Source organism: Martes martes, assembly GCF_963455335.1.
Source record: "Martes martes genome assembly, chromosome: 1".
In the NCBI taxonomy this organism is placed as follows: Eukaryota; Metazoa; Chordata; class Mammalia; order Carnivora; family Mustelidae; genus Martes; species Martes martes.
In genome coordinates, this window is record NC_137888.1 from 4,046,631 (window position 1) to 4,067,149 (window position 20,519).

At 58.8% G+C, this 20,519-nt stretch overlaps 1 protein-coding gene across 1 annotated transcript in view; it reads left to right on the forward strand.

Annotated features, from left to right (window-relative positions):
* The window catches only part of TMPRSS2 (transmembrane serine protease 2), a gene marked incomplete at its 5' end in the record, with an annotated part of 30,976 nt that extends 14,813 nt beyond the window's left edge, over positions 1-16,163 (forward strand). Inside the window, 11 exon segments of the mRNA XM_080824569.1 lie at positions 215-334; positions 4,045-4,171; positions 5,283-5,313; positions 5,319-5,452; positions 7,703-7,746; positions 9,126-9,297; positions 10,466-10,641; positions 11,608-11,703; positions 13,350-13,492; positions 13,972-14,124; positions 14,698-16,163. Coding sequence (XP_080680695.1) covers positions 215-334; positions 4,045-4,171; positions 5,283-5,313; positions 5,319-5,452; positions 7,703-7,746; positions 9,126-9,297; positions 10,466-10,641; positions 11,608-11,703; positions 13,350-13,492; positions 13,972-14,124; positions 14,698-14,709 — 1,208 coding nt within the window. The 3' untranslated portion in view covers positions 14,710-16,163.
* Positions 16,164-20,519: the final 4,356 nt, after the last annotated feature.

Sequence of the window (20,519 nt, forward strand, 5' to 3'; positions counted from 1 at the left end):
TCGCACCAGGGGCTTCGCTGCTGCTGACTGCCAGCCCTGCTTCTTTGCTGTTGACGGTGGCAAGGACGCACCTGCTCCTTAGTAACATTGAGGGGGAAGGGTTCTTCTCTCCTGTCGCTTGGGACCCTGAGAGAGGACGCCGGAACTCGCGCTGTGTGCGTGAGGTTTTCTCAGCGTCTCCGGCTGACTGGGTCTCCCTCCTGTCACTCTCAAGTGGAGAACAAATGCTCGGTGTCCGGGATAGAGTGCGGCTCGTCGGGAACGTGCATCAGCCCCTCTCACTGGTGCGACGGGGTCCTGCACTGCCCCAGCGGGGAGGACGAGAACCGATGCGGTAAGTCGAGGCACATGTGCACTCGTGGAGGCGGCCTCTGTGCCCTGGTGCCCAGACTGCGCCCCGTCCTGGGCACCCAGGGGGTCACTGAACTGCGACCCAGATGCTCTAACCGCAGATGAGGACCCAGGCTCAGGGAGTGCGCTGCTGGCCCAGCCTCACACAGCGGTGGGAGGGGGACGGCGGGCTCCCAAGCGCTGAGTTGGGCTCGGTATTTTCAAGCCGCTCGCCTTCAGCATGGTGGGGATCTCTTGTCACAGAGAGGGCACCCGGCTTTCGCTTTTTATTATTTTCTGTTAATTGTTAGGAGGGATTTCGGGGTGGGTGGAGTGGATGTCCCGGAAAAGGGTGCGTGTGCGGGTGTGATGCCTGTACCCAGGGACGGCCAGCCCCGGCGTGACCCTGACCTCAACCTGGCCCCTGGCGAAGAGACAGCCCATGGGCTGTTTCCGTGTCGTGTGGGTGGGCGGACGGGGAGAAGCTGGCATCATCCACCGTGTGTGTAGCTGACCTCTGCCCCTGGCGTGCGGCTGGCTTATTTCTCCTGATGACCTTGTAGTTTGTCCTCCTCTGGCAAAATGTGTGAGCCAGTCTGCCTGGCTGTGGGGCTGTGGCCGTGGCCATGGCCCTGGCCCTGTGGTGCTGCCCCCCCACGTCCTGCTCCCTGCTGCGCCCCTCTGACATGCTTAACTGGGAACCTTTTTTTTTTTTTTAAAGATTTTATTTATTTATTTGACAGAGAGATCACAAGTAGGCAGAGAGGCAGGCAGAGAGAGAGGAGGAAGCAGGCTCCCGGTCGAGCAGAGAGCCCGATGCGGGGCTCGATCCCAGGACCCTGAGATTATGACCTGAGCCGAAGGCAGAGGCTTAACCCACTGAGCCACCCAGGTGCCCCGAGAACCTCTTGTTTTTAAACAAATTTCAAAGTTGCAGTCCGAGGGAGCACCAGGACTATGACCAGCAGCTTTCCTCTTCTCCCCTCAAGTTTGCCCTAAGTCCTCCCCTTCATTTAAGCACGGGGAAGGCAGTGGCGGGCGGGGAATGTGGGTCCCCTGCCTTGTCCTGTGCCCTCCTGCTGAGGACTGCTGCCTTGCACGCCCTCCCTGCCCAGTCCCGGCATCTATGGGGGGCACGCCGGGGGGAGTCCTGAGAGGAAGGTGGGACCCAGCCCCAGCTCCGTAGGGCCCCTGGGGTCACCTGTCCCCATGATGGAGCCTCTCAGTCCTGCGAGCTGCGCCCGTGTCTGGGGAGTGTCTGCATTTGGCAGTGACCCACTCGCGCCTTCAACTTAGAACACGACATCTCCCCTGTTTGTTGCTGATGATGGGTTTGTCACCGTTCCCCTGAGTCGGGGGCGTCCGGGCTCGTGGAGCGCGGTTCAGCTGTTCTGTGTGATGGCTTTTGGTGTTTTCACGTGTGGGCACGCACGTGTGCAAGGATAAGCTCCAGCAGACTTGCTGTGTTCCTACAGACCCTCCCCTTCCTCCCTCTCTTCTTAATGGCTAAGTTGTGTTTTTTAAAATACTTTGAATTAATGTCCTCAAGCAGATGAGCATCAGGACATACCAAAGGATATGCAGGGACAACTCAATGCCCCCCGCTGTGCTCACACATGCACACACGTACACAGTTGTACACACGCATACACACACGCGTGCCCGTTCACCAGCCAATCATGCTTCTTTCTCGGGCAGCAACATGTGTTTCTTGTTTCTCCTTCCAGAGAGTTTTTAAGTGAAAAAGCATATAAGTGTGTGTCTGTTTCCTACTGCCCTTATTTCTTAGTGCCCAGTGCCCAGCTGATGGGCAGGTCTTGTTGGCACAGATGACACATCCTGGGGACCATTTCTGTGCTCTGGTGTGTGGCTTCAGGGCCCTGGGAGTCCCCTCGTCTCCATGGACATGACACGCGTGTTCCAGCCGTAGGAGCACGTTGGGCAGAAACACCCCCAGAAATAAGACCGCCGGGTCAGCGTTGGCACATGTGTATTTGATCGACCCACCTGAATTTGGGCTTGTATAACTTCCACATCGATTACTGATAGAAAACAAGATCGATGCACACGGCATTGCGTGTGTACTCTGTATCAGATCAGAACATGCCTTTGACGTGCGTTTAATTCGTCCCCCCTAGAGCGGAAATTACTGTCACTGAAATGCGCGTCTTCTGACGCTAGAGCATCACCCATCCCGGGAGAGGGTTCAAGTACACGTGCGGAGCGTTCCTTTCCTCCGAGCATACCTGTTCTCGAATATGCATATGTGTATTGAATTGTACGTATCGTTGGCCTTCGATCGTGGTCTGCGTCCGTGGCCATGGTTTCCGGGACCATTCGGTGTCACAGGAAATACTGAAGCACGGCTCGGGGTGGCCCAGGGAGGACGCTGTTTCGTACACTTGAGATTGGCTGGGAGGGAGGACCTCAGGGGTTCTCACCACGGAGGAAGGTGACAGCTGTGTGAGGCGGTGGACACGTCCGCCCGCTCGATCGTGCCGCCCGCTTCACAGGGTGTGCGTGCCTCCTCCAAATGCCAGGTCGTACCCCTCCAGCATATGCGATTGTCCTTGGTCACTTACACCTCAGCAAAGCCGAAAAAATTCCTAAGACTGAAGAAAAGAATTTGACCTTGAGACCATCTCCAGCTCTCTGGTGTATCAACTGTCATGTTTCCCTAGTTAGCATTTTTTTTTTTTAAGTTTTTGTGTGTGTGTGTGTGTTTAAGCTTATTTATTTATTTGAGAGAGAGAGAGTTAGGGTTAGGCACTGCTGGATTAGAGGTAGAGCGTGCGTGAGGGCGTCGGGCACAGCTTGGGGTGCCCCGCTGGGACCTGGGGTATGGGGCACGAGGGGTCAGCTTGTTCAAAGGATCGTTTAAAGGTCGCTTTTAAAAAATCAGCTTTACCAAGGTGTAATTCACATACCATAAAATTCATCCTTTACTATATACAATTTGGGGACACCTGGGGGGCTCAGTCGGTTAAGTGTTTGCCTTCAGCTCAGGTCATGATCTCAGGGTCCTGGGATCGAGCCCCGCATCGGGTTCCCTGCTCAGCGGGGAGCCTGCTTCTCTCTCTCCCTCTGCCACTCCCCCTGCTTCTGCACTTTATCTCTCTCTCTCTGACAGATAAATAAAACCTTAAAAAAGTAGATTATACAGTTTGGTGGTTTTTACACGTCCACGTAAGTGTGGCCATCCCCGTGTCAGTTCTGGAATACTTTCGTCACCTGCTAAGGGAAGGCTGAGGGGTCCCCCGCTTGTCCCTCCCCCCTCCCCCCGCCCCCAGCCCCGCCCCGCCCCGGGCCCCAGGCAGCGGCTCACCCGCCCTCTGTCGCTGTGGATTTCCTACTCCGCGCAGTTCCCAGAAACGGGGGCGAACGGGGGTGCAAGCGTGGCCGGAGCTCGGCTCCTTTCAGGGCTGGGTGGTACCCCGTGGTGGAGATGGACCGCACTTTGTCTGTCTCCCCGCTTCTGGCCGTTGGGATTAACGCTGCTGCTGAACATCTTGGGCGGGTCCTGCATTCGGTTCTGCGGGGTAAAGAGCACGTGAGAGCTGAGAAGGGATAGACCCGGGACCCCCTCTCAGGTGTGGTCTGTGCCTGGGGAACAGGGACCCGGTGCGGCCCCCTCTGAGCCTTTGTGTCGAGGGCTGGGGGCTCGGGGGTGACGGACGGCCTCCCGGAACTCACAGAGCCTCTCTCCCGCTACAGTTCGCCTCTACGGCCCGAACTTCATCCTCCAGGTGTACTCTGCCCAGAGGAAGTCCTGGCACCCTGTGTGTCAGGACGACTGGAGCGACAGCTACGGGAGGGCCGCCTGCCAGGACATGGGCTACCGGTGAGTGTGGCCCCAGCTGCAGACACCCGGGAAGGATCCTCTCCGTCCCTCCCTGGACGTCCCGGCACACCAACGCTGGGACAGTGGTCTCCTGCCCAGGGCTGGCCGGGGAAACCAGCAGGTGCCCACTGCATCTCCTCCCCCCCCGCCCTGCCACCTTTCTGCATCTAGTGACCAAGATTCACTGCCACCCCACTCCGTTACTCGGGGATGCCCTGTGCCGCGGTCACCAAGGTCCAAGGTGCTAGCTGAGGGTCCTGGTGGCTCTTTTCTCCAGGAGCCTCTAGGCAGAGTTGAAGCCTTAACCTCCCCAGCGGTCCTGGATGGGACCTGAGTGGAGATGGGCATGGGCGGGGGTCCCTGGGGGAGGTCAGAGGGGAGAGATCGTCCTTGACCCTCACTGTGATGCTTGGGGGAGGCACCGAAGCCTTTGAACAGGAGAGAAGTGACATCAGATTTCTATGGAAGAGAGTTCAGCCCTGCCTGGGGCCACGGGGAGGGTGGGAGAGGCAGGAGGGCCCTTCCCAGGGGTTCCCAGCCGGAGGCCACCAGAGCATCCCCCGGAGGGCATGGCACCCATCTGGGCTCACGGGGAAAGGCTGGGCCATGTTACCTTAATGCCACCACCTCTTCCTTGGAGTGTCCCCATATGACCCCTGTGCAGTCCTAGGGGGTTCGCCAGAGGCCGGTTTTCAAAATTAATTACCACTTGATAAGAAATTCGGCATCTTAGCTGGTGTACTGTTTCAAAACGCCGCCCTCACACTGCAGTGGAGTGACCTAGTGAGGCCCCCCGCGCAGTTCAGGACCTGATGGGATCTTATAGCCGGGCGGGTTTCTGCATCTGTCCATTCCCTGAAGTCCATGTGCTCACACTTCCCTGTCCTCGTGGTTCCTTTATCCTGACCCTGGAGCTCCCTGATCCTGGGAGCTTAGAAAAAGGCCAGCGGAGAGCTTTTACCTGACACTCCCGGGTTGTTGCCAGGGCAGTGGACAGGACGGTTCTAACCCAAGGTCACTGGATTCGAACTTGGGGTTTTGTTTTCCAGATGCCCGTCGGTGTTTCTCTTAATCCGAACCCCATGTAAGAGAAGACTGATGATGGGCACAGGACTCGGGGCTGCTTATCAGGAAGCCATTGTTTTAATTAACGTTTTCTGCCTCTTTTAGGAGTAGTTTTTATTCTAGCCAAGGGATTGTGGATGACAGCGGAGCCTCCAGCTTTATGAAGCTGAACACAAGTGCGGGCAATACGGACCTCTACAAGAAGCTGTACCACAGGTATTGGGCGATGTCTTTCTCCCTCTAAGAAGATGGGTAACGAGCGACTGGGAGACACCGTGGGGAGTCCGAGCCGAGGCTGCTTTCCCTGAGCCGGAATTCCGGGTGTCGCTGAGTTTTTCGTTGGCGGGAGATGGGACTTGTAAGCGGGGCTGGTTGCTCTGGGCTCATTTTTGGGAAGCAGCTAAGGGTTATTTACTGTTGTAGGGCAGATGCCCTTGATGGCATCGGATAACGTCCTAGAATGGAGAGTCCTCCTTACTGCTTTGCTTTTCTTTTTTAAAAAAGATTTTATTTATTTAGTTGAATGAGAGCGAGTGAGCATAAGTGGGAGGGGGAAGGTCGGGGGGGGCAGACTCCCCACTGAGTAGGGAGCCCCACACAGGGCTCGATCCCAGGACCCCGAGATCATGACCTGAGCCAAAGGCAGACGCTTCACCGACTGAGCCCCCCAGGTGCCCCCTTACTGCTTTTCTTTACTCCCTGGACATTAGAGACGTACATGCTATGTGCAGGGTGTGTGTCCAGAGAAAGCCTCAGGGTCGCGGCCAGGGGGACCAACTGATCGCACTTTGCGCGGGTGTTTGCCAGTTTCAGCCCAGAAGTCCTGCTTCCCGGAGATCCCCTCAGTGTCCTGCCGTCTTCCCGGGATTGTTATTACCTGAATGTTCTCTAACGTAAAAGTCACACAGTGTCCTCCTTTGTGCGTAAGCCTTGGTCCACTCCCAGGTCCCTATCGCTCATCCCCAGGTGGCCAGCCAAGCCGTCTCCTCCCTGCCGGCCAGCTGCCAGGGGCTGCCCTCGACTCGGGAGGGTGAAGTAACCATGCCGCCCCTCCTTTCCTTTGAGTGGGAGGCTGGCGGCAGTTTGCATTCCTGGTGGCTGCTCACCGCGGTGGTTAGGGGGCTGACTTCCGCCCAAGCTGCCCAGCCTGGCTGTCCCCAGGAATGTGACAGGGTGAGCCCGGGCGGAGGGCTGTGCTCGCCAGGTGCAGGCATCAAAACAGCAGGGCTGTGTTCTGCTAAGCACAGCTGCTGGGGCTCTTCGTAAACGCTGGGTGTCTCCGTTCTTCTGCGGACGCTTCCCTGCGGCCTCGGGGCTGAGCAGGGACGGAAGGCTGCAGGGACGGAAGGCTGCCTCCTGGCCACGAGAGCCCCGGGAGCTCACAGGGTGGCCGCCGGGTTGGCAGGGAAGACGAGGAGGTCCGTGGCTGGCACGGGGTGTCCCGTACATGTGGGGGTGAGTGGTAGGCTCCTTCCTTTGCGTTGATACCCGGGTCACAGGCTCCCACTGGGGTCGCCCGAGCGGCCGCACGCTGCACCTCCACGGAGAGGACGGTCGGCTTCGTGATTCTTGGAAAGCATCTTCTCTTCATGGGAACGTGGCTTCTCTCGGGGTGGTTAAGCCCCGCAGCCCCACAGCCCAAGACCAGCAGGACCCGCAGTGTCCGGGGAAGCACGGGGCACTCGGTGTGAGGGTGGCCGAGGGGATTCTGTACGTCGGACTTGGGCTTGTGTTGGATCATTCTGGGGAGGTTCCAGGAAGCAGGGCTTCGCTCTGGACCGGGTGCGGCTAGGAAGCGAGGGTGATTTTGTGATTGGAATCTCAGCACTGTTTCTGGAAGGGGGCGGGCGTGAAGCCGGGCTACGGTGAGATCGGCAAATGGGTGCCATCCCTCCTGGTGGCCAGCAGAGGGGGCTGTCAGTGACCGCGTGTCTGGGACACGGTCCCCATCACTGTGTATTAGTTGGTCATTTATCTTTCAGCTGTAGCTTCAGACACTTCCTTCCCACATGAGTAACTTTTCTCTGGCTCCTGAGCCAGTGATCGGCTGCCCTTGCTTTCCGTGCGGTTGTAAAGCAGGAACCCGGAACTTTCCGGATGGCTTCCCGAGAAAACCAGGAGGTGACTGCCAGGCCTGGGAATGAAAGTCGTAGTCATGTTACCGGGTGTCACTCTGACGTGGTACCCTTCTCATCCCACTCTACAGATGGGGAAACTGAGGCACGGGGAGGTGACGTAGCCAGCCCAGAGGCACACGGTGGAGACTTGAAACCTGGGCTTTGACTCGGGGTCTGCTCTTGGCCGGTGTCCCCCATGTAGATCTACCCTCCTTATCCGGGTCTTCGGTCGTGGGCCCTTCCACACCTGGGGAGGCCGGGCCACGAGAACATTGGAAGAAAATGTTTATTTCTAAGTATTTGGGGAGTCGAGCATCAGAGTGACCAGAGTGTCCCCTCTTCTTTGCAGTGACATCTGCGCCTCGAAAACAGTGGTTTCTCTGCGTTGTATAGGTAAGTGATTCTTACTTACCCCTTCTTTTTTCCTAAACAGGGAACACGCTATAGATTCAGAAACGCCTCCCTGGTGTCTGGGGAGGTGGGGTGATGGGCCGGGATGTGCCTGGAAGCCTTGCGCCCTGCCTGCACCCCGGCTGCCTGCAAGGAACACCCTTCTGGGATTATGGTGTGCTGGAGGTGCCTTCAGCCTTGGGTCCAGAATAGCCGTCCCCTGAGGACAGGCAGTCCCGGAAAGCTGACGGGCCCCCCCCTCCTGCCGTTCCCAGGTGGGACTGGAGGCCGTGGCTCTTCCCATCTCTGGGTTGGGATTACTTACAGCTTCCAAACCGTTGTCAGTGTGGGAGGCACCGTCCCTGTGCTCCCCTCTCTGGGGTGGCTCAGCCCTGTTTCCCAACGGGATACTGGTTCCAAAGCTCGGCTTTTCAAGAGGTGAATCCAGTAGCCACTCCCGGGGGGCTGAGTGTGACCCCGCGGTCCCGGCCGGCGCTTCCCAGCTGGGCTCCTCCGCGCAAGCTTCTTCAGGCCCTGAGAGAGCGTGGTGCCTGCCCCATCCTCCAGCCCTCGCCGTCCACCTTGTGGGGCATGAGACCCCCACGCTCGAGCAGTTGGCAGGTGCATTGGGGGACACTGACGGAAGCCCAGCTCCTCTACGCTGTCGGGGATGGGGACAGGGCAGGGGACTGGAGGGGCTTGGAGATTGAAGTCCCCTGGGACTTCAGCACCCCCTTCCCGCCTCCCTGCCTCCCTTTCTCGTTTGGTCCTGGTCCACCGTGAACGTCTCCCTGTGCTTCTGAGGCCCCCGAACCACCCTCCCCTCCCATGAGGAGGCTCTGTCTTGTAAAGTGGGCTTTTTCCCCACTGGTGATCCCGAGTTTCCACAAAGGAAGTCTCGTCTCCCTTTCTGGCAAAGAACTTGGCACAAGTGGCACCAGGCCAGGCCAGGCACGGAGGTTCACACTCCCTGTCCCCCTCCCTTCCTCCTCCCCCTCCCTCTCCTCCCCCCTTCCCCTCCTCCCCCCTCCCTCTCCTTCCTTCCCACCCTCCTTTGCTTTGTTCAGGAACCTCGGGGCCTCTGAGCATTCAAGCAGGCCCGGGCCCCTTGTTATCCAAGATCCCCCACCTGGGTGTGCAGGAGACCCTGACAGGATCAGGGCCAGATGAAAAGTGGCATCAAATGCTGGCAGAAGCTTCCCTGGGGTCTGGGGGGGGTCTGGGGGGGTCTGGGGAGCATCTAGGACACACTGTGGAATTCAGACCCAAACGAATGGGACCGAGAGGCAGCCGCAGTGGCCCAGCAGTCTGGCAGGAGACGTGGGTGGAGCCCGCGGGGGCGGCCCCGCTGGGGCCCACGGCACGGTGCTTGTCGCTTTCAGAGTGCGGGGTCTCGGGGAAGACGACGCGCCAGAGCCGGATCGTGGGCGGGAGCAGCGCGTCCCCGGGGGACTGGCCCTGGCAGGTCAGCCTGCACGTGCAGGGCACCCACGTCTGCGGGGGCTCCATCATCACCCCCGAGTGGATCGTGACAGCCGCCCACTGTGTGGAGGAGTAAGTCCATGGGGTGAGGGGGTCTCAGGCATGGCTCGGGGCTAGGGGGACCCCTGCAAGCTCTGATTTCTTTGCCTGTACGTGGGGCACAGCACCCACTTCGTGATGCTGCTGGAGGGTCTGGTGGGCTCGTGCGTGGGCAGCAGAAGCCGAGCCCATCCCGCACCCTCCAGCGGGTGTGTACGGGCGCCCAGCATGCTGGGCTGTGGGCGGGCTGCCGGGGTGGGGGGTGGATGCTGGGAGCGGGACCCCTTCCAGCCTGCATCCTCGCTGAGTCCTCGGGAGGCCTGGTCTCTCCTGGATGCTCGTCCTCAGGACGGCACACCGGAGGACCTCACGTTGCTCCGCCCGGGGTTCCCTGGGCCCCACAGTTAGGCAGCCTTGGTGATGGTGTTGCCCACGCAGACGGGTGGGCAGCGGGGAGGGTGGCCACCATTTACCGTGCTGGCCTTTTCCTTTAAGCATAGAGGTTTTTTGGTCACATCCGTATGTGGGAGGAAAGTTCACGCAGCAGATCTGTTCTGAGTCAGAGTGAGCTTGTGCCCGGCTTGGGTCCTGGCCCTGCCATCTCCCTGCTGTGTGGCCTCAGCCATTCACACAAGGTGTCTGACCACAGTGTCCCCTCCACATCCCTGCGGGACAGGCAAGCCTGCTCCTCCCAGGGACTGTGGGGAGGGTGGAAGGAGCGAGGTTTCCCTCCTTACCTCCTCCCTCCTCCTGACGGCTCCCGGGACCCGGGATTCTCTTCAAGGGAAACCCCTCAATAAGGCTAATGCCCAGATGGCCGCTAGACCTAGAGTCTAGACATTGGTGCACATTTATTAAGCACCTACTGTATGCCAGAAGATGCCCTACCACATAAAGGTAGGTGAGACCCTGTCCTGCCAGAAATGAGGTGCAAAACCTCATTTCGGAGGCATCAGGCCCAAGAGAAAGTGTTCTTAGAACCTGGAGGGTTTGCAGGCTGGTGCGGAGCACAGGAGGGAGGAGCTCATGGCAACGGGGGATGGGAGAGCCGGGGACGACCTCGCCAGCCTCCCATGTAGCTTCTAGCGGGTCGTGCCCCTCTGGGACGCCTGGCTCCGGCGCGTGACTTCTGCAGTCACCAGACGAGTGTTTCATGTTCGCGCTGCCGAGACACTGAGTGGCGTTGGGCTCTGTCCTCCAGACCCCTGAACAACCCCCGGTACTGGACGGTCTTCGCGGGCATCCTGAGACAGTCTTTCATGTTCTATGGACACGGATACCGAGTGGGGAAAGTGATTTCCCATCCCAGTTACGACTCCAAGACCAAGAACAATGACATCGCTCTAATGAAGTTGCAGACGCCTCTGACTTTTAACGGTATGCCCCCGTGTCTGTGGGGCTCAGGGTGCGAGCGCCACTTGCGCCGCATCTTAAGGACAGAGGTGGATGGGAACAAACCCCGGGCCGTGCTGACCGACCGGAGGGAGGGGTGCGGAGGGCTGGCTTGCGGGGCGTCCTGCCCCTTACAGAGCGATGATTTCATCAGCACGTGGAAGTCCGGAAGGGGCTCCAGCCACAGCCCCGTGGACATTTGGAGTTGGCCGCTTTCGGTTGCGGGGCCCTCCTGCGTGGGGTGGGACACAGAGCGGGAGCCCTGGCGTCCACCCCAGAAGCCAGCAGCGCCTCTCCGCTGTGACAACAGTGTGTCCCGTCGCTGTGACACATCCTCGGGGCGACATCGCCTGTAGTTGAGAACTGCTGGTCTAACGTTTGTCAGTACTTTCTGTTTTCATGTGACCCCCGAAAATAAGACACTTCACAGTTTACAACAGTAAAAAACACGCAGGGTTTCCCTTGGCTTCGTGTTGGGCCATTCCAGTCCGTGCAAGGGTCCCTGCGGAATGTTCCAGCCCGTGCGAGGGTCCCTGTGGAATGTTCCAGCCCGCTTGGGCACAGACGAGGCAGAGCCTTGTCCCTCCCCTCGAGGTGTTTGGATTCAAGTTGGAATACGGTTTAGATCCGGAAGGAGCTGGTCGGTGGGGGTGGCATCCGGCAGGGGCCTCCGAGGTGCAGCTGGGAGCGCCCCGAATGTGAATGTTTCGAGGCAGTGATCCCATTTGCAAGTAGCATAACTCCAGAGAAGGGAGCACCCCGCCTGTAAGAAGGAGGGGTGCAGGGACGGGAGGCGGGAGTGCCAGGACACGTCAGAATCTGGAATTTTCCATGAGCCACGGCGCTACCAGGCCCTGCCGCGCACAGGTGGGGAAGGTCCAGGTGAAGACCGTCGCGGGAAGCCTTCCGTTAGACCAGACCCGCTCACCGTGTTTTCTCTTCCTGGAACAGACAAAGTGAAACCGGTGTGTCTGCCCAACCCGGGCTTGATGCTGGAGCCGAACCAGTCCTGCTGGATTTCCGGGTGGGGGGCCACCCACGAGAAGGGTGAGGTCCCCCGGGACACAGCATGTGGTTTGGTAGTGGGAGGTCCCGGGTTTTAATCCTGGTTCTACTACCTCATGTTGCAAGTGCTTAGTGGTGCGAGGAGGCATCTTACGTACGGTTTGCAGCCTTGTGAGAAGTGTGTCCGGGGCACATGCACACCTCCTCTAAAGCGAGCTGAAAAGTGCCAGGCGGGGCAGTGTAGGGGGTGCGTGTCGGGGAGGGGCAGGCGAGCCAGGCACCCGGGCGTCTGGTGTGAACACAGATACTGCTGGTGAGCCTACGGTTGTGTGCCCAGCTTTGCGGTGGCCAAGACAGATGAGAAAATCAGCACAGATTTGCGGGGCGCCTCCCATGGGCTGGGAGCGCAGCCCTGAACAAAACAGGACAGATAATGTCCGCATTTTCTCGTGGGTGTCTGGGGGCAGAATGTGGCCAGACAGGAAGCAGGTAACGGAATTAGGGCTTTCAAACGGCAGGAAGTTGTGACAGCAAGGGCCTGGCTGCTTTGGAGAGGTGGTCGGGGAAGGCTTCTTGGAAGAGGCAACATTGGAGCTGAGATCTGAATGACCAGGCTGTTTAAGAAACAAGGGTCGGTGTGGCTGGGGTGCGGTGAGCCGGGGTAAAGGTGTGGGCCGTGCGGGGCCTCACAGGCGATGGGGAGGACGCTGGCTATTATTCTGCGTGAGATGGGAAGCCATCGGGATGTTTTAAGGAGCAGAACAGGGGCACGGGGGTGGCTCATTCGGTTCAGCGTCTGACTTGTGATTTCGGCCCGGGGCGTGATCTCAGGGTCTTGAGATCAAGCTCGGCTTCAGGCTCCTGCTCAGAGAGGAGTCTAACCGAGGATTCTCTCTCCTCCTGCTCGCGCACGTGCTCTCTCTCCAATAAATCCTATTTTGGAAAAAGGAGAATGACGGAGTCTGGTGGCCCTCTGGGGAGTGCAAAGGATGCAGGCAGGAGGGGGGCTGAACCCCAGTGTGGGGAAGCCTGGCGTGATCCTGCCTGACCAGTTGGCAGCTCAGCCGAGGGTGGTGGACTGGAGTGGGGGACACCAGTGCACGTTTGGGACGGAGCCACCATCTTGATGATGGAGTGGATGTCAGCAGAGGGGAGAGAGGGACCCAGGGAGGGCAGCTTTGTGCTTCGTGATCTGAGCCCTAGCGGGGGTGGTGGTGCCACGGCCCGAGCAGGGGAGCACTGGGTGGTGAGCATTTGGGGTTGAGGAGAGCAGGAAGAGGCTCTGTTTTGGCTCCCGAAGCCCGTGGTGCCTGGAGGACAGCCACGTGGAGGTGGCAAGGCAGGAGGGGAGCTGTAGAGACGACAAGGGTCCGCGCTGGACGTGCAGGGGGGCCGGGAGGTGGGGCGGTGTGTGGAGGCTCCGGGCTGCCCGGGAAGGGTCTGGTGAGGAGGGAGCCCCAGACCGAGTCGCTGGGCGGTGAGAGAGGAGATTCTAGAACGCGGACGGCCTTCCGGACCCGGCAGCACTGAGCACACGGCACCCGCAGTGAGGCTGACCCCGCGTCCCGGGACAAGGCTGGGGAGGGGCGGGGAGGGCGGGGAGGGGCAGGGAGGGGCCGGGCCCGTCGGTGTCCTGTCGCCGGGGGCCGGGGAGGAGGCCCCGCGGCAGCTAGTGTCCTTCCTCTCAGGGAAGACCTCGGACGAGCTGAACGCGGTCATGGTGCCCCTCATCGAGCCCTGGCGATGCAACAGCAAGTACGTCTACAACAGCCTGGTCACGCCGGCCATGATCTGCGCGGGCTACCTGCGGGGAGGCACCGACTCCTGCCAGGTGAGCGCGCGCGCATGCGCAGGCCGGGCGGGGGGGGGCGGGGGCGGGGGGCGGGGGCGTCCGCGCTCCCGCACCCGAGCCCGCACCCGAGCCCGCACCCGACCCGCACCCGAGCCCGCTCCGGGCGGCCGTGGCCGGGGCCGTGCGCGGCGCTGACGCTGGGGACTTGAGTGCTGACCCCTGCCTGCGTCCCCAGGGGTGTATTTTGTCAACTTGTGGCGGGGGCAGAAGTCAGTTTCTGAACTATTTAAAAATGCGATCAGCAGTTTACTGGGTAACTCCTGCCTGGTGCCGACTCAAACCCGTTACCGGCGCATAGTCCTCTGGGGGATTACAGTGCTGTCCGCTCCGGGGAGCCCCGAAACCCGCACGCCCACGCGTGACTCCCACGGGGCGCCGACCCCGACCCCCGCCCTCCGCGCGTGGCCACTGTGTGCGCGGGTTGGGGGCTGAACTTCTGCCCTTGCTGCGTCCCCCAGGGTGACAGCGGAGGTCCCCTGGTCACTTTGAAGAGCCGCATCTGGTGGTTGATCGGGGACACGAGCTGGGGATCGGGCTGCGCCAAAGCTAACAGGCCAGGCGTGTACGGAAACGTGACGGTGTTTACGGACTGGATTTACCGACAAATGAGGGTAACTTTCCTGTCCCCCTCTTCCCCCGAGGGCTCCTAGTCTGGTGTCAGGGCCCCGAAGTCTGTGGGGTGTGAGTGTGCGGTCGGCATCGCTCGCTGCGAAGATCCGGGAGCCTTTCCGAGTCCAGAGTCCGCCGTCTCCGGGCTGTCCTGCGCCCCGCGGACCGTGCCTCCTAGGTCTGGCTCAGCCGGGTCTGCTCCCCAGCACCCCTAGACTCATCATGCCCAACTGCGGTGACAGGCAGAGAGCAGAGCGAGCCAGATTTCTGTGCCCTGGGCTGGGGGAGCAGCCGGAGTTCCCTGGTATAAGGAAAGGTGGTGATGACCGGAATTGGGGTGCAGCTTCAAGAGCAGGACCCACAGATACGGAAAGTTGAAAATTTCCTGAGTCAGTCCAGAGGGGTGACCGCCCAACTCCTTGACCTTCATGCCGCAGGAGAAATAAATGTCTGTTGTTGGTCCCACTCACTCGCTCCTTTGGTTAGAAGTCAGTCTAGCAGAAAAAAAAAAAAAATTGGCTACTTTTTTTATGGCTGAAGAAAATAACATCGTTTCTTTCTTCCACTTTGAACAGGCAAACAGCTAATCCATGTGCCCTGGGTCCTTGGCACTGTCCCGTGAGAAAGTGAAGGAGCCGGTTCTTCATTCCCCGGGCATCGTGTATTTCTAGAAATGATTGGAAGGTCCTTTCATTGTTATTAAATAGTGGCTTTGTCTGTCTTTGGCGCTCTCCACAGTTCTGCGCAGGCCGCAGGCCCTTGCTCCCTGACGCCTCGTCTGAAAGGGGTGACCGGGCCCCGCTGGGTGTGGGCACCTAGGGCCAGTGCAGAACAGTGGGTGGGAGGCTGCCCTATTGGGATCGTCCTTCCGAACCCACTGCGGGGACCCCTTCTGGATGTACCTGGGGCCAGTGACTTCTCAGCTGCTGAATGGCTGGCAATAGACAGGGAGAAAGCTGGGTGGGACTGTCAGGGCAAGCTTTTGGGGCCACTGCCGGTTAGGGCTACCCCTGGCCAACCCACAGGGGTCTTTGCTGATCATTTTTAGTGCCTTCTCAGCAGCCCCGGATGGTGGCTGGAAACCAGGGGACCAGCCCTTCCTGGCTGAGGACAGCATTGCTCCTGCTCCTGAGGGCAAGAGCGTAGACGGAGCCCTCGGAACAAGGAAAGCCATTGCAAACGCGCCCCCTCGGAGCACGGCTGGGCTGGCGGCCACTGCGCATGGGGTGGGGCGCCCCCGAGGGAGACCTAGCCTCACTCCCCACCCCCCTCTTCCTTGGAGAATGTGGGGTGCCATGCTGGCCCTCTGGAGCCTGCTAATCACATGCAAATCGAGGTCACCCCAGGGGAAATCAGGGATGCGTGATTGAAGATACACTGTTGCATGTCAAGTTTCTACGTGTTACTACCTCAGTGCTCGCAGAGTCTTGGCCCACGCCTCTGAAGTAGTTGCTGCGTTTGGCTCTTGGAAATGATCGTCCTTGCCAAGTGCAGACAGCAGCCAACTTGAACTGCTCTGCAGAGCGTTCCGCACACAGGTGCTGAGCCGCAGTGCCTGGGCCAACAGCAAAGAAGAGGAAGGGGCGTTCTGGACTCCTCGGGGCCCCTGCCTGCCCTTCAGGCTTCCCAGGGAAGGAAGGGCCGTGGTTTGCCGAGTGGGGGGCGTCGGGGCTCTTGGCTGTGAGTACTGCTTTCCCAAGGCTCTGCGTTCGCTCAGGCCTGCTGGTTTCCCAGAAGAGAAGGAAGGATTCTACCGTCGGGGCTTCACCTTGAAGCGGAAGGTCGTGGGGCCCCGTTCCCGGGATCTGCGTGCCTCCTGGGTGGCAGCATCTCGGGGGGCCTTCCCAACCCTCGGCACCCCGCCTGCTCCCCAAGTCAGATGTTCAAAAGCACTGTCGTGGTGAGAACGTGCTCCTTCCTTAACCTCTTTTGCTGTGGCCACTGTTTGTCTTCCTTCGTATCTTCTTTTGTTTTGTATCTTTTTTAAACTGTAAATTCAGTTGTGAAATATTGTACAAATAAATTATGCATTTTTTTTTCCAAATGTTCATTGAGTCTTTGGAGATCTGGGTGGCGCACAGAACCAGTCTGCCTCTCCTTGGAGGGCAGTGATGCTGGGTAGGCGTTGCACAGCGGAGGCAGGGGCGAGGGGGCTGGTCTGAGGGTGGAGGTGAGGCAGGGGGTGTGGGCAGATGTGGTCTAATGGTTGGTCCCGTCGGCCCTCAGGGCTGGCCCGTCGGAGGTGACCGGCGGTATCTCCTGCCTGGGCATCACCCATGGCTCGAGCTTCCCCCAGACTCAGGCCCTGAGACCCAGCTCGCCCATCCAGACCTCTCTGCCCATCATCCCACACATCCCTCTGCAGGGTCAACCTGTCCAAAAATGCGTTCAGCATCTTGTCCCCTACAGCTGTCTTCCCGAAGTCCCTTTCAGTTCTTGGGGGCAGTGCTACCTCCTCAGCTCTCCTGGACGCCAGCCCCATGGAGTTGGGGACTGAGCCAGAGAGAGAGACTGGACGAGTTTTTTCTCTGCCCGAGAACAGAAATGCATTCACATCCTTTGCATGGCGCGAATCCTGTGGGTCCTACCTACATGGCAGGTGACTGTGTTCATTAGATCAAGATGTGTTAAAATTACAGAAAAAGTATTAAAAAGTAAAGCAGGCCTTTTTGTTAGGCAACACGCTTAAATACAGCTGAGTCTTCGTCATGGTAATCACGTATCAGAAAACCAGCAGGAACGCTGATTTAGTGAATAGTGAATCGTTGCTTCCAGGGGACAAGCAGGGACAGGGTCAGGTGCCTCTGAGCCTCCGGTCTTTGTCAGCTGATCAGTTCCTGACCTTGTTTTGCAGGTGTCTGTGTAAAGACACTTAATTGAATACACATTGACACAGTAACACGGAGCTCACGGCCAATGGCACCAGGAGTCCTGGAGAAGCTTAGCCACACGCCTGCTTCCCCGGTGAAGCACATCACAGCCCAGGGCTCAGGACAGCACCTAAGTGGCCATTTGAAACCGCAAGAGTCACCAGCAAAAATAAATAAAATGCTGAGAACGTGGCTCTAACCAGACCACAAGGAACGCTTGTGTACAGCGAGAGCTGGAGCGAGAAGGCAGGGCTTCGCCTCGCCTGTGCTCTGCTCGGAGCGCGCACGTCGGGCGACTCCCGTTTTTGGCCACTTTGCGCACGTCCACCGAAGGGCGCGAGTGTTGAGTTTGAAGCTGCAAATAAATTTTAGCAAGTAGGTGGATTCGCAAATAAAGGATCCACGAATAACCGATCACAAGTCCTACAGTGTCCACAAGGCAAGGCAGCTGACGATCTTTTCAGTTCTATTTTCCAAGCTGGAGTGTCCTTGTGAGTGGTTTCACTTGTGGATGAGGCTGGTTTCACTTGGAAAACGTAGCCAGAATGCTGAAGCTAGGGAGAGGCTGGTATTTTGTATTAAAATCTTCATGGGGCACCTGGATGGTGCAGTAGGTTGGGTGTCTGCCTTCTGCTCAGGTCATGATCTCGGGGTTCTGGGATCGAGTCCTGCCTTCAGCTCCCTGCTCGGCATGGAATGGAGTCTGCTTCTCCCTCTCCCTCTGGCCCCTCCCCTGCTCGTGCTGTTGCTCACTCTCTTGTTCTCTGTCTGTCTCAAATAAATAAAATCTTTAGAATAAAACCTTTATAAATGATGTGAGTTAATTTACTTAATATAAATAAACCCCAAATACTAGTCAGAGGAAAGTGAAAACAGCAATATTGATAAAAGTGAGTAATTTGGGTTGGTCATTGTGTTGCCTTTGGCTGTGAGGGTGAGTTCCCAGCGTTGAAAACTGTACCCCCTCCGTGTGCCTCCAGCTGAGTTGTGAATGGGGGACAGTCCTGCCTTGAACCCAGACTCCAGGCTGGTTTTCAGCCCTTTCTCTCTGTTCTCCTATGGCTTACCGGGTCCCACTCTGATTTCCCTTCCAACCGAGGCCTCACCGTGAGCCTGGCTTTGTAAGGCGCTGCACACGCCCCTTGTTGGAGCCAAACTCCGTGGGGCCAGCCCTCCGCCACCCCAGACTCAGGGAAGGCGATGTACGGTGTGACACACACCAGAACTCCTCCCCCCAGTAAACCCGGTGCTCTAAGAAAAGTACCAGAGTAAAGTGACATTTAAAAATTCACTGGTGTCCCAGCTTCGTTTTAAGGAATCAACCCCATAAGTGGTTGTTTGCTAGACGCTTGCTGTGACGACGGAGACCGAGCTTACACCCAAGTGAAATCCCACAGAATCGCTCAGGACTTTCTTCCCGGGGAGGAAAAGAATAGGTCGGACAGGTGGAAAGTCAAGTCCGTCCGTGTGCCTTTTGCTGCCCTCCCTGCTGCCTGCTGGGGGATCCGCCGCTTGTGTTCATTCTGGAATTTCCTCTGAAACGAGGGGGGCTTTTCTGGCCTGTGTCCCAGGCCCCACTCCTGCTCACAGCATTTATTAAGCACCTGTGGCATGTCAGACCCGGTGTCCCAGAAAACCAAGGCTTCGTGTTTCAGACCGTTCGATTCCATCCGGCCCCTCTCGTTGCTCTGCTCCAAACTCAGCCCCAGCCCGTGGTGTGCGGAGCCCCAGACCAGACTCACCTGAAGGGAGGGCTCCTGAGTGCGCACGGTAGGTATTCTAGCACGTTCTTCCTTCACAGATAGATGGCCCTTCCTGTCAGTGCTTGGGGGTGGGGGGGCAGCAGAATCTGGAGAGAGAGGTTCTGGTCTGGCAGTGTCCCTCATGGGGAGGGGCTAGGGATGGCGGATGGGAGAACGGGGAGGGCACTTCGACGCCCCTGTCTGAGCCTGGCTGTCCTCTGAGTGAAGAAGCCACACCAGGTGGACTCCAGAGCTCTCTCTCCCTGGGAGAGGGGACAGTCGACTTGGGAGAAGGGACAGTCCACTTCTGTCTTGTGGATGGCAGGTCAGGACAGGCCCAGGGAATCCCTAGACACCTGCTGTTTGGGGCCGAAATGAAAGTGATTCCAAGCACCTGGTGAGTCTGCAGCAGGTGTGCTCCCCGGGGGAAATTCCATTCTCCGGAGCCCATGCTAGGTTTCTTCCTCCACCTCCTCTTTCAACTCCAGGAAAATCGTAACCACAGCAAAAGAAGACCCCTGAGCAACACTGACATCCCTGGGCTGCCTCTGGTCCCTGCGGAATCCTCCCGCGGCGGGCAGGGGTGCCTGGTGTGGGAGACGTTACTCAGGCCCGGCGAGAAGCTGGCCTGCATCCCCGTGATAAAGGGACACAGGCCTCGTACCACCTGCCGGAGGGGACCCCACACCACCCACCTGCCTTCACTCTTGCAGAAGTCTATGTACATTGGTAATAACGTTTCCTCTTAGCAGGAGGGAAACCGCCCCCGCCTGTGGTCAGCCACGAAAGGCGTAAGGCGCCGCCCCCTGCTGGGAGCTGATTGAAACTGGTTGAACACCCATTGTTCTCTGGGCATCCCCTCTTACAAGCAAATTCTCGGATTGTGCCAAAGCACTGGGGATCCTAGCATCCCAACGGTCAGAAGGGACCTGCGGTTTGGGGCTGGTTGGGAGGGGACATGTCACCAGTCAGCTACCCCGGAGAGGCGGTCGTCTGGCTCGGCCCGGAAGCCCCCGCTGCCTGGGAACACACAGCTCCCGGGGCAGCTACTCCCTTTCTGGACAGCTGGCAGAAAGTGCTCCCACTGTCCACTCTGGTTGTGCAGGACATGTCCCCGGAGAACATTCGCTCCCACCCTCCTTCGGACGGCTCTCCTGTAGGCTTGGGCCACTCCAGGCCTTTACGGGACATGGAGGCAGATCCCCTTGTGTCCGGCCTGGACACAGCCCACCGTCCGGGTTCCTGTGCCCGAGCCGCCTGCGCCCGGGTGTCTCTGCAGGTCCCCAGCCCTGACCAGACCAAGGAGAACAGTAGAGACACTGCAGGGCTCCCCAAGGACAATTCAAGGTCAAGGCCTTTGCCGCCTCCCAGCCATCCGCAGGAGAGACCCTGCCCGGCGTGCTTTTTGCCTGTTTGTGAAATACTCACCCCCGCAAGTCTAGTGAGCCAACATTCCCGCACCTTCCAGGTGGGAAAAGAGGATATATTTTCTTGCGGTAAGAACGTTAAAGGGCTACTCTCTTAGCGAACCTCAAATGCCCAAGACGGTATTGTCAGTGTGTTCGCCTTCTAACGGGAGGCCTGGGCCTTTGACCCCCTTCACCCTCTCCTGTTTCCTTTGTTTCCCGCTGCTTTGCCTCTCGTTCTCGTCTCCCTGGGGCCTCTCGTGAACAGCCATGTTCTTTGCTCGGCCGCCGAGGGCCCCGCCGTGGGCGCCACCACGGGGGTATCACCCACTATCATTTTCAGGGTCCTCCCCCCAGAACACAAGACATCAGAAGCACG